This window comes from Pecten maximus, chromosome 4 (assembly GCF_902652985.1).
Source record: "Pecten maximus chromosome 4, xPecMax1.1, whole genome shotgun sequence".
Taxonomy (NCBI): Eukaryota; Metazoa; Mollusca; class Bivalvia; order Pectinida; family Pectinidae; genus Pecten; species Pecten maximus.
The window spans coordinates 13,896,217-13,909,403 of record NC_047018.1 but is presented as its reverse complement, the minus strand read 5'-3'; the positions used below and the strand labels follow the sequence as shown (position 1 = coordinate 13,909,403).

The 13,187-nt window shown below is 35.6% G+C and overlaps 2 protein-coding genes across 2 annotated transcripts in view; one reads left to right on the top strand and one right to left on the bottom strand.

Moving 5' to 3' along the window:
• The window catches only part of LOC117325307 (nucleoprotein TPR-like), a 55,333-nt gene extending 54,330 nt beyond the window's left edge, over positions 1–1,003 (top strand). Inside the window, exon 63 of the mRNA XM_033881428.1 lies at positions 59–1,003. Coding sequence (XP_033737319.1) covers positions 59–309 — 251 coding nt within the window. The 3' untranslated portion in view covers positions 310–1,003. The remainder of the gene's footprint in view (positions 1–58) is intronic.
• Positions 1,004–2,319: 1,316 nt separating this feature from the next.
• Positions 2,320–9,080, bottom strand: LOC117325306 (tektin-2-like). Its single transcript, XM_033881427.1, has 6 exons — positions 8,952–9,080; positions 6,557–6,976; positions 5,715–5,929; positions 5,127–5,349; positions 4,471–4,694; positions 2,320–3,866 (listed from the first exon to the last, which is right to left on the bottom strand). The coding sequence occupies exons 2-6, from the start codon at positions 6,968–6,970 to the stop codon at positions 3,674–3,676; spliced, it is 1,269 nt and encodes a 422-aa protein (XP_033737318.1). The 5' UTR covers positions 6,971–6,976; positions 8,952–9,080; the 3' UTR covers positions 2,320–3,673.
• Between the last annotated feature and the right edge of the window lie 4,107 nt (positions 9,081–13,187).

Here is a 13,187-nt window from a genome sequence, read left to right as displayed (position 1 = left end):
GACACATGATAAAAGGATTAAACAAATTATGTTGACTCACATAATGTTCTTGCAACAGGAAAGGCTAAGAAGATCCAGCCAATTGTCTGGGAGCAGACAGGCATGCCAATACAGACGACAGTCTCCCACACCCAGCCACCTCAGCATATGAGAGGGCGGGCTAGTATACGAGGGGCAGGACAGACGAGGGGATTGATGCAACATCCTCGAGGACACAGGGGCTACAACAGGCCACGTGCACCTACACCTCGTGGCACACGCATTATGAGGACTGGAAGGGGAGGTAACTACAGACCACCTATGTACTGAGGAGTGATGCAAAAGACGGAATGCAAGAAGACATCATTTCCATGGATTTATATAAGAATGTGTACACCAAAAACAACTTTCTGGTTTTTTTTCCATTTGATGCAAGGGCTTTGTAGAAGAGTGAAAGATAGGAGGGAAATGTTGAGTGAACAATACGTTGAAATGAATTTCACAATATCAAGTTTCAATATCTCATGAGATGGAGGACATACATTTCTGTGTTGGTACAGTGATTTTCACAAAATTATGGTTAAATTTTGAAAACAAATCATCTGTAGTGCTGCAGTGATCATTTTTGGAAAAATGATAAGCTTACTAATTTCTTATCTCGATTATGAATTGACCAATAATTATCTGATATTACGTCACAAATTTGTAGATAACTTGTTTCAGCATATGTTACAACTATCTGAAATAGTTATGTTTCAGTCTTAACAACTGTCATTATGTCAGACACTACATACTTGTATAATGTTTTGAGGTAGTATATAAAAGGAAAAATCTGTGTGACACCATTTTGTGATTTCATAATTAGGGTGCAATCTGTTTGTTTACATTTGATGTTTAGTGAAAAGGATGAGATTTATTAAGGGTGAATGCAGTTGAAAAGAAATTTCAACTAAGTTTAAGGATGTGTACAAATCATGTTGTCATTTTTCATAAAATCATCAGAAAATAAAAATGTACTAAATTATATTTGTGTGTGTTTATCTTTAGTTTTCCTCTCCCTCCATCTTGTATTTATGTAATACTATATAAGTATTACGTACGGTAGGTACATAAACAACACCACGGTTTGTCAACGCTCTAGTGGCTTCATTCCTTGAGGAATTTTGCTAAAACTTCACACAATTACAAAGGACCATTTGGCAATTTTGAGTTTCAGGGTCTTTCCAGGTGAAGGCTACCATTACTATTTTTAGAATATCCTTAATCGGCACTAGCGGTTTCATTCTGTTTTGGATCAAACTTCACCTAATTACATACGACCATGATATCCAAGACAAGTTTCAAGGTTGTTTGGTCAAAGTCACAATTAATTTTTTTAATTTTTTTAAATCCTTTTCAGCACTTTAGCAGCTTCCTTTACAGGATTTTCATCAAATTTGAGACTCTTACTAGGATTATAATGTTAGTTCAGACTATTTAAGGTCATAATATATCGAACAATGTGAGTGTCAGGGTTGTAGAATCAAGGTCACTGTTACATTTTTTTTTATTTGAGATTATTCTGTATCTGAACTGTAGCGGCTTCATTCCTTGAATGATTTTCATCAAACCTCACACACCATAATATCTCCGACAAGTTGTAGTTTCAGGTTTGTTGGGTCAGAGTTACAAAGACACCTTCAGTCTGGCCACCATGTTAGCTAGCCAAGGCTTCTGATTACGATACACTCCATGAACCCTTGGCAGATATAGTTGTCAGTTCTGGCACTCTAGCGCAGATTCAAAATTACCACCCTTTACGTATGAAATTTTCGACCAATCCAAACGAGCGTTACTGAAGTACTTCATCAGTGATGTTTACAAACACACGTGGTGACTTGTGTCATTTTGATGAGATATGTGATCAATCACTTCTGTCAATTGATCGAGCACTCCAAATGTTTCCCCAAATATTGTCTGTCTCTGTATTTAGATAAAATGCCATGATATAGTGAATAAGGTAGTTCTGTACTGGGCACCACATTTTTTGTTTACTGCGAAACCAAGCCTGAATGTAAAACAAGATTTGATTGGGTGCCCTGGGAAATCCATGGTGTGACAATTTGAACACAACTCTATCTGCCAAGGGTTTATGGAGTGTATCGTAATCAGAATCCTTGGCTAGTGAAGATGTCTAACCACTGTATCAAGGGTAACACTAGAAATAAATCTTAGTATCGGTGTTAATAGAAGCTTAGCAGGAATGGTTTTCTGTTCCAAGTTTAGTACATGTAGTTAGTTGACATTGGGTACAAAATTAGTAAATTTACTGTTAAACAGAAATCACAATTTCCAACGACATTTGACAGAATCACACATATTTATTGAATAGCAACCATTTCAACAGAGTTGATAAACACTAACAGGTCTCTATACAGTGACTATATGGTGTAGCATCCCAACAATTCTACTCCCTCAACCACAGCGCCCTAAATATTGCAGGATCTGGACAGCTTGGAATACCCATGCAGGCTCTGGTGAATTTATTGCTGATAAAATCTTGCTGTTAAAGTTTTATTGATGATTAGCATTATTTCTGACCTGTGCAACAAAAATACTGAATACTTATATAAATGCAAAGATTGCTTTCCTTTTTTTCCTTTAGAATATTAAGTATTTCTTCAAACATAAAATGAGACTGAAGTAAGTATGACTTTGCACAGAAGCAATGAAACAGAAAGTTTTGTTCACTAGGTAAGCTTGATATATGTGTGGGTATATGTGCAGGAAGTGCATGGTAAACATAGACAGTGTAATAACAAATGTGGGATGCTTTGTAGCAACAGATACATTAGCCTGGCAGATCGGGCTGGCATGATCACGAAAAACAAGACAAAACAGATTCACACATCTCTAACAAGCATTCATACAAACATTCATTCAACTCCTCCAAATTTCATGACATTTTCAACTCTATATATGGATATCACTATAAAATGTTTATTTTTTTTTAATCAGGGTTTGAAAATGATTTTCTTCATTTCTTGTTTTTTATCACAGAAAATCTCTTTATTTGCCTTTTGGTGATCACTGACCAGTTAAATTGTTCTTTGTTGTGTAACAAAGTGGAACAAAATCATATCTCAAGCATGACTTCAACTTCAGTTTCATTTTTATTCATACATCCCATACAGAGAATATGTTTACTAGGTACATATAGTACACCCGTACTGGTGTATGATCCGTCCAGCGAGACAAATTTGAAATATTTGTATATATATATACAATTAAAAATATACATTTTAAACAAAACATTAAGCACAACAGCTAGCGTTAACAGCTGGAAAAAGGCCTGTATTTGACAGAATTTTGTGTACAGGTGTGAAATTGTTTTTGCCTTTATCCGTATAAATGGACAAAACTGGCACAAAATACCAATAATAATGTATGATAAAAACAATGATATACAGCAGATTAAAATCCAATAATAGAAAAAAAAGGTTTCATAAAAGTTCAAAAATATCTGTAGCAGTAACCAAATTTCCTTGTTTTCTTCAACATAATAAAATCACAGTTGGTTTTTCTGATGGAAAGACAAAGTTGTAATTGGATTTTCATTTCCAGAATGTATAAATAACGTTAATATTATTTCTTTGTATAAAATATGTCCCCCTCTTGTTCCAATACTGATGAGTCCAATATAAGCACTGAATTCTTATGCAAGAACCTGTGATCTCTCTCGCTGGATTCCAGTCAGAGTCAGATTCCTTTCCAGAGCAGTTGGGGGACGGGTCATAAGCTTCTTACGCACATCCATACATCGGTTATCAAGGTTCAAAGAGTTGATCTTTTGAGCAAGGTCATCATTGATTCTGTGTAGGTTGTTTTCTAGACCATCAAGAGCATGTCTGTAAAAGAAGAAATTCATGATCATCAGCTAGGTTTAAAATCTATACTGAATATACACTACATCTACACTGAATATTATACATTATATTTATGCTAAATATACACTACATCTACACTGAATGTACACTACACTACATCTACACTGAATGTATACACTGAATATATACTACACTACATCTACATTGAATGTACACTACACTACATCTACACTGAATGTATACACTAAATTTATACTTAGAATACACTACACTACATCTACACTTAATGTATACACTAAATTTACACTTCACTACATCCACACTGAATACACTACATTCATACTGAAGTTTATTTTGTTACAATCAATCCTAATGTTAAATGTTAGTGTTTTAACATAATGCAATGTTTTAATTATCTGAATATATATTTTTATTCAGTCATTATGTTGTTAATGTCCTCCAAACTAATAAAATCTGTATACTATAACATTAACAGGGGTGTTTACATGTAGATCCTTGTTTCTGCTGTCAAATGGAACCTACTTTCAATACTTTAAAAATTCACAACAATAACAAATTAGTATAATGACTATATTTTAAACAGTTATATAGTGGCCATCCTTACTTTGCCTGTTTGAGTTTCTCCTCCAGGGAACGTTTTGTTGCCTCCAGCTGCTTCACTTCATCAGTGAGTCCGTACTGTGGAGCATCGCGACACAGCTCAACATTAGGACGGTAAGTCCTGTTCTCCAGACGGGTCTGAGCCAGCTTCATGGGGTTCCTCTTCTCACGGATCTTCTCCTCAATACCACGGATGTCATTCTCGAGCTCGGCAATCTCTTCCTCTGTCTGTAATCAGAAAGAATCACAAATATCACCAAAGAAAATTATCATGTGGTATCACACAAGTGTCACTTTAGTGTATTTAGGAAGCCAATCTCTTTCTGGTTGTAGTTGGATGCATGTTGTATGAATGACCAGATGGCATTTCTGTAAATATAATATTTATAATATCTGCCCTTAAATTCACTAGATCATTAACCTGAACACCCATATGTAAAATTAAGTGTATTTTGGAGTAATGTTCTACTGAACCCTTTCTGATTGGGAGAAATTCCTGTGTCTGAATTTTACTGGTCTCATAGCTATCTTTTATACAACAGAAAATTTAAACAAGGATAAGAAGACCCAGAGGGACATTTGTGCCTGTATTTATGTTAGGGAAAGAAAACATTAACATTTGATGTCAAAAATAGACAGAAATAACAACTATAAACTTACATTCTTTTTCTGCCACTCGAGCTCATCCTTGGCCCTTTCAAACTCGTGGATGCGCTTCCTGTAGGCATACTCTGTGGCAATTCTCTGGGCTTCCAGATCATTATCACACTGCTGCAGGGTGTGGTGAATTGCCTCCCTTAGCCTTGTAGACGCCTTCATCTCGGCATCAGCACGGTCTTTGTTGTAACGACTGAAGTCTTCCCACTGTTGAGGTGTGGTACTCCTGGTTAAAGACACAAATTATCAGTTTGTTAGATGATCATTTTCAAATTGGAAGTTTTCATCAGCATTTGCCTGTTCATACAATTATATTTTGTTACCACTCTGATGTCCCTGCCTCAAAAAAAGCAGTACAAAAATTAGAATGGTATTGAACATAATACAGTAGACTATCGGCTGATATTGAAGGTCAGAAGACTGGATTTTGAATGAAACTGTGCTTATCATAAAATGATTGACTTTGCAGTGACTTTTTGTTCAATATTTGTAGCATGGGAAGACATTATAAATGAAAAATGAGGAAAACATCTATTTAAACAACATCATTTGTGGTGTTTGAGTGAAGCACCTTTTCTGAATGTTACTCACCCTTTAGGCACACGAAGGGAATCGGGCTTGAAGCTGATGTTAGGTGACCTATCTGTGAGGTTATATTGGTCAACATCGATTCCAAGGGCTAGATTTTTGTCCTGAAGATCTGCCTGAATCTGTTGTCTAGCTTCTTGGAGCAGACATAGCTGTTCAAATCCTTCATTGACTTTCTGTTGTAGTGCCTTCTTTATCCCATCAATGACTTCAACTTCCTAGAATTCAAAATGATGTTTTTTATCAAGTTTTTTTTCACTTTTGGATTATCAATTTAACAGTAAAAACAGATGTTTAGATAGGAATTTGTGTCATTGAAACTAATTAAATCATTTTCATTATCATAGATGATTTTTTGCTTTATCACACTTTTACAAGATTAAACTATCTAAAATAAACCAAATTGACCTCAATAAAAGTTCTTTGGAAGTGAATCAGTCCTGCCTCAGCTACATTTGTGTAGTCCATACAGGTATGTGAGCAGCACATATACATAAAACAGTTTATTGTCGCTTAACATTTATGACCCAGAATCAATCCAATACAAAATGGAAGTGTAGATAGAGGTGGTCTTAATATCAGTTCCCAAAGAAAACTGGCATTGCAAGATATCATAAGATGGGCACCAACCACTTCAAGTCCAAATGACAAAATAAATCTTGACCACCTTGATAAAAGGCTAGTTCATTCTCTACAGCACCACCCTGACACACTTCAAATCAGGGAAAGATGAATATTGCTTTGATGCCATGCAGTCATTAAACCGTATTGGTCATTTCTGTCAGTTTACTACACAGGATCACCATCATTTATTTCTTTTTCATTTCACATTTTTGATTACTTACCTTGTGGAGTTGATTTTCAACCTCATCTTGAACAACATCGATGCTCTGCCTTCCTTCTCTGAGAGTAAGACATTCAATAGCTACATCTGAAGGGAGGTTCTTGGCTTCAAGTGCATGCTCTGTCATTTCTTTAGCATCTGACAGATCTGCAATTTCTTTGTCTAATTCAGCTAGTGTCTTTTCTAAAATCTCTTTCCATTTCCTGATATCATCTATACGGTCAGCTAATCGGGTATTATTTGCTTGCTGATCCCATTTCGTTTGGTTGTCAGTCTCATTTCGTAGAAACCGACTTTCTTGTCTAACTTGGTGAGATGCATCTCTCTGTCTTTCCGCATTCGTGGAAATTGTGTGACTGTTATTAAACCAATCCGGAACCTGGTGCCGGGCAATCGGTCTTAGTTGTGTTGCCATGATGACCTATAAAATACAAATGTTTTGATTTGAAGTAATCTTCAGAACCAAACAGTAAACAATAAAATTCTTGTCACTCTGGTAAATAATTGGTCACTTTGTATTCTGATTTGGCTGAGAACTTAGGAGCATGAATCCAGATGCCACAGGTTTCATCTCTTGTGAAGAAATCCAGAAAAATGAAATATAGAATAAAGACTAGCCTCAATTACATTAATGCTAACATTATAAGTCATACCATTATTACCGGGTATATAGAAACTGAAAATATGTGTATGTCCCTCATACACTTTTCTAAATAGCCTAGTGTACATAATTCATTCCATTAAGTTTGATGTGTTCTGACATCAATTAACTTTACCCAAAAATGACATTGAATTGGACATGTGTTGTATTCCATTCACAATTATTACATTTGTTTTATATATTTGGTGTGAATTGAATTAGCTCATATTTATTAACCAACAATAGGGAGAGGGTTATCTATTTACTATGATTTTGCAGTTGATGCATATTGATGGTTACCAGTCGTTCCTTAAAATACAACATTTAGTACCATATCCATTTGTACCATTTCATTTTCATACCAAATGCAGAATAAGTGATTTCCATTTCAAAAAAAATATGGATAAGTATTGGTAATATATCACTGTTGTAACTATAGCACATCTCACTTTTTAGAAGCGGATGTATGAAAAAGGGTTCGTTTTTATAGTGATAATTTTGAGTTGGTTGTATATTCGTTGGCTATATTTTCTCTATTTGATATTTCATTGATCATTTCAAATCAGTGATAAGTTTTGGAAAAAAAAAAAATCTTTGATTTAATTGTGCACATTTGCAAGCTTAGGTATCTTTTCAGCAAAGAAATAAAACAGCAGGTGATCTTTATTCCTTTTACGCCCTAATTAAGAGATTGTTAATCAATATTTTGCACACAATACTCTGTGTAGTTTCATCTTGATAATACAACAAGTGTGGGATTAAATAATACAAAATCTCATGATAGGTGTTGTGACTACATGTGAATGGCCAGAGACACAAATCTTAAGACAACAGTAATATTATCATGTGTTGATTCCACATTCTGCTGACTGGACCATGTGTCCTGTTCACTTAAGTAAAGTGACAGTAAACATTTGTAATTTTGAGAACATTTCAACCACTTGACACAAAATTAATTTGATATTCGGAACATTTAGAGAGATCATGAATATTAGGATGTATTTTTTCATTACAAATCATGTATACTAAATAACAAATATTATATTGACACCACGAAATGCAATCGGACTGAGGAAGCTGAGCTGTAATGGAAACTTTCTTAATTTTCTGTTCAGTAATTATAGTTTGAATGGCAGACTAATAAATTAAAAAAAAACACACTTTTTTCTTATTCTTTCAAACATTGTACACAATGTTTCATCAGTGATCAATGTCTCTGTGTATATCGTACAAAAATGGTTACATACGTGGTACCAAATGGCGAAAAAATGTACAAAATGGTTAATTACATAATGTACATTATATAAGGAAAAGGGTACGAACTGGCAATGGTACTAGATGGTTATGTAGTCCGAGTTTAACATGCCCCTGACATCATGTCTGGTGTCATGACCAGAGTAAATGCGGGGTACTTTTCAGTAATGGTTACGGTACGAAGTTCATAATCATATGTATATATAAATAATTCATATTAATTGCTGTGACTTTCTGACTAGCCCAGTATATGCCATTTAATTTTAGTGGTAATTATAACATTTTCATAACTTGCAAAAGTAACGTGTTGAAGTGTTAACACTGTGTATAAGAGTGCTAAAAAATAAACACGAGTTGTTCATGGCTAATATTAGCAGACTGTCTACGTAAAATAAACAGTATCATCGCTTTAAATTCTAGGTGATTCTCCGTTATTTCTTTGAACAACAAGTCATTAACCTTATTTACAGCAAAATTAGAGTATATGAAAATGAAAACTTACCTTTAGCAAAGCTTTATTGATGTTCGCCTTGCCTTTTTAACTGTGGTCGTTTACAAGGGTTACCATCAGTTGGTTGCTATCTAAACAAGGCAAACATGCGAAATGTATAAAAGCATTTCATTGGCCAAATGGTGCATGTGTGTCCAATGAACAATCGGATAACAACCGCTGCATCGTTACCTATGACGACCGCTAAACCGGAAGTAAAAGTAAAGCGCTAATGTGTGAAATAAAATTAAAGAGAAAGAGGAGATAACCGTGTTGGTTCTGAACAAATATTTGACACTTTTTAATTAAATGTAAATCGAGAATAATGATACTTCAATATTCAGAGTTATATGTAATACCAATTTAAAGTCCCATCTGATATATATATCGCACTTACAGCACACAACACAGGAATGAATGTGTAGTAGATCTGATCACAACAAAAGTGTAAAACAATGGTAGTAGAGCTAAAGGTATAAGGGGAGGCTACTCCTATAGCAATGCAAGAACTAACCATATACACGTTGTTTTACAAATGAGGCATATGTACTAACATTTTGTTTAATTTCCAGTTCTACCATCGACGAAATGACTAAATATTAAGGAAATGTATTGTATGAGCTTAGGGGCATTTCTTCACGATGTATAAGTCTACACTTGTGTCTCTAATTCCAGATATAAAGGTCCATCTACATATGTCTGTCTGATTGATATTGGTTAAAGTGCGTTTCTTTCCTTTATCTTTTATTTCATATATTCGACTGGAGATTTTTTTTTATTTAGTAGGGACTTGTATCGATATGCCAAGACAATGACCGGTACTTGCTTTGTATTTTATAACAATCTTCACGCCATATTTACTGCTTTCCGTATAGAAAGGCACGATAAAAAAAAAAAACCAAAAAACCTTTATGATAGCAATAACACAATATCAAAATGAAATCCCTATTTTTTTTATCTTATTTATATATATATATATATATATTTGCACTTAGAATCAAAAGTTTCTGTTTCAGTTTTACAGACATAACATGAAATACCCATTTTTCTAAATAGACTAAATAGACTTAACATTATACATGGACAACGCAACAGTGTCAAACACTGATAGTTCACTGATCTTACATAAGTGAAAAAATAGAGAAGAAAGATAAGTTACAGAAGGTTCCCTTACAGAAACACTTTCTCACTCGCTCAGACTCGTCAAACAATCAAATAAATGAGAAAGAGACATGGTAAAAAGAAAATGTGTTGATCCACATAGATAGAGACTGTCCATATAGTTAACATGTAGATTCAGTTTCGTTTTAGCGACTGTTGACGGCAAAGTTTTTCAACATCCTATTTTCGTACAAAGGAGTGATCAGTTTAAACGACCTGGTACCCACCTCATTTTTCTCACGTCAGTGAAATGGCTAGTCTTACAGCAACCCAATCTATGTAAATAACAAGTATTCTTCTTAGATCATCACATTGGATTTGCATTGAAACCCGAGAGGTCTGCATATCTGATGCATAAATAATTAATTAGTATCATCATCAGCATTAGCATCACCTGATCAGCAATACACTTATACACAGTGGGTCGTCCAGGAATGTTTACCTGTAGTGACCTGGGAATGTGGAGATGGGTGAGTGCATGTCACCTGTATGGGTACATACATATTTTGTCACCTGTATGGGTACATACATGTTTTTGTCACCTGTATGGGTACAAACATATAAGCATTGAAAATGTTCAGCGAAGAGCCAGAAAAAGAATACACTCCATAAAAGATCTGCCATATCACCATAGACTAAAAAAAAATTAAAAAAAAAAAAAAAATTAAAAAAAAAGGAGCAAAACAACACTCACATAGGGAATTTTAAGTCGACGAGTGGTGGATTCGTGGAACTTACTCCCCAGTAGTAGAAGCCCCCACTCTGAATGTTTTTAAAAATCGTCTAAATAGACACTGGCATAAAGTAACTTTTGAGTTTTATCCAAGTTTTTATGATGTGCAACCGGATAACAGCGAGTTAATCCTACAAGATGTGTAAGAATTAGCTGACATCAGCTAACCAGAGGCGTCTAAGAAGAGGTTAATATTAGGTAGACGTTCTATTTTGTTGGTCATATGATTGTCAATATGGGGGTTATTGGTTAAAACAGGGACGTACATGGACTACATATTATATGCGTCCCTGGTTGAAATAAGATACAACACATGTTTTTATTGGTTTTGTATTTTCCACTTTTATTGTTTGTGTACAGGTCTTGATGTACAATCTAGGAGTTATCGCTGGAAGTCTTTAGAGAACGTTGTAAGCACCTGCATTAGCATTCTTATATTATCGATTATGGCGACACATTAGACTTGCCTAATGTGGCATTAGAAGATCTCTTCGACGATCTACTCCTGACCCTGGTTCGACTTGTAATAAAGGGATGGATTTGAAGTACCAAAGAGAATTCGGTCCATAGCAGATATGGAGACAGCCAGTCGGTGTTGTCCAGTTTATAACCCCTCTGGGACAAAACCCATCCAGTTACACTTTACATCTCAGTATATACCAGAGGTGCAAGACCACTGACTCCGTGTAGTTTTATGCCCCAATAAAACAAAATCTCATCCGTTCATATCGAAAGTGTCAACCCTATACCCACCCTCGAGAATATGTCTCACATTTCCCAACCATTCAACCGAGTTACCTCCCTTGCCAACCCACTGTCTTGTACAATGCATTGTATCATGCATGGCAATATCTTTGTTTCGAGCCTAAAATTCCATCTCTATACTCTGCTCTACTATTCTCCTCTGTCCTTTCTTATTTAATAATCTGATATAACACGAAAACACCAGTTAACAATAAAACGTCGGAAAGTGAACAGAAGTTCACTATTAGGTGAATGTCAGAGAACGAAAAACAGGACGAGGACATTGCGCAGTTCAGATAAGATTTCTCATCGTGAAAAGCTTTGATTTGGTTTTGTATTGTTCATCATCCCTATCAATAGCTATGGTTATTGAGGCTGTGGTTTTCGTATTTTGTCTCCTTGTAAAAGCGCGGAACTGATGAAGTCTTTATAGTATTACCTCACTGATGCATACTGCCGAAGACACCAAGCAGGACACCTCACCCGGTCACATTATACTGAAAACGGGCGAACCAGTCATCTCACTCCTAAAATGCTGAGCGCCAAGTAGAGCAAAAAAAAAAAATGGATTTTTACAGACTTTAGTATGTCTCGACCACGGAACCCAAATCCTTCCTCACATGATTAGGAGGAACAAAGTAGCTAGAAAGAAGAAAAATGATCAGACCCAAATTTAAGAACGAACACCAATATTATAAGTTAATGCACTGGAACAGTTTTAACCCATAATGTCTAACATTTAGACCTTCGGATACGGGACTTAAAGCGGTGTCCCGTGTGGGACACTGTCCACACCTTTCAGGAAAATGATCCCTCTGCGATTATTTAGTCAAAAGCAGACGCGATAACGATAAACATGTCTCCCAATGTATATCTGTTCGTTGCTAGGAGATAGTTTTACATTCTAATGTTTTCGAATTCATATCATAAAAAAAAAGTAAGTTCTTCTCAATAGCGTGACCAATCAGACAAATATCCATTGTCAATTGACCAAACTTATCGGATCATATTCAAACGTAAATTATCCTGTATCTTAAACAAGTTAAGATCTATTCTTCACGCATTAGTTTGATTCTCCTGTATTCCCAATGTGACAATCATCAAGAGGCTAGAACGACATTTGTTTTTGTGAGAGCAGTTTTTAATACCTAATGAAGAGGAAATGGTTTACTGTTGTATGTCGGGCGTTACTTTTACCGTCATATAACGAGGACATGGAGTCACTCCACTATTGTACGATGGAAGGTGGCCTGGATGATGACCGTTACCCCTACTGTCCTATAACTAGGACATGGAGTCACTCCACTATTGTACAATGGAAGGTGACATGGATGATGGCCGTTACCCCTACTGTCCTATAACTAGGACATGGAGTCACTCCACTATTGTACAATGGAAGGTGACATGGATGATGGCCGTTACCCCTACTGTCCTATAACTAGGACAAGGAGTCACTCCACTATTGTACAATGGAAGGTGACATGGATGATGGCCGTTACCTCTACTGTCCTATAACGAGGACATGGAGTCACTCCACTATTGTACAATGGAAGGTGACAGGGATGATGACCGTTACCTCTACTGGCCTATAACGAGGACATGGAGTCACT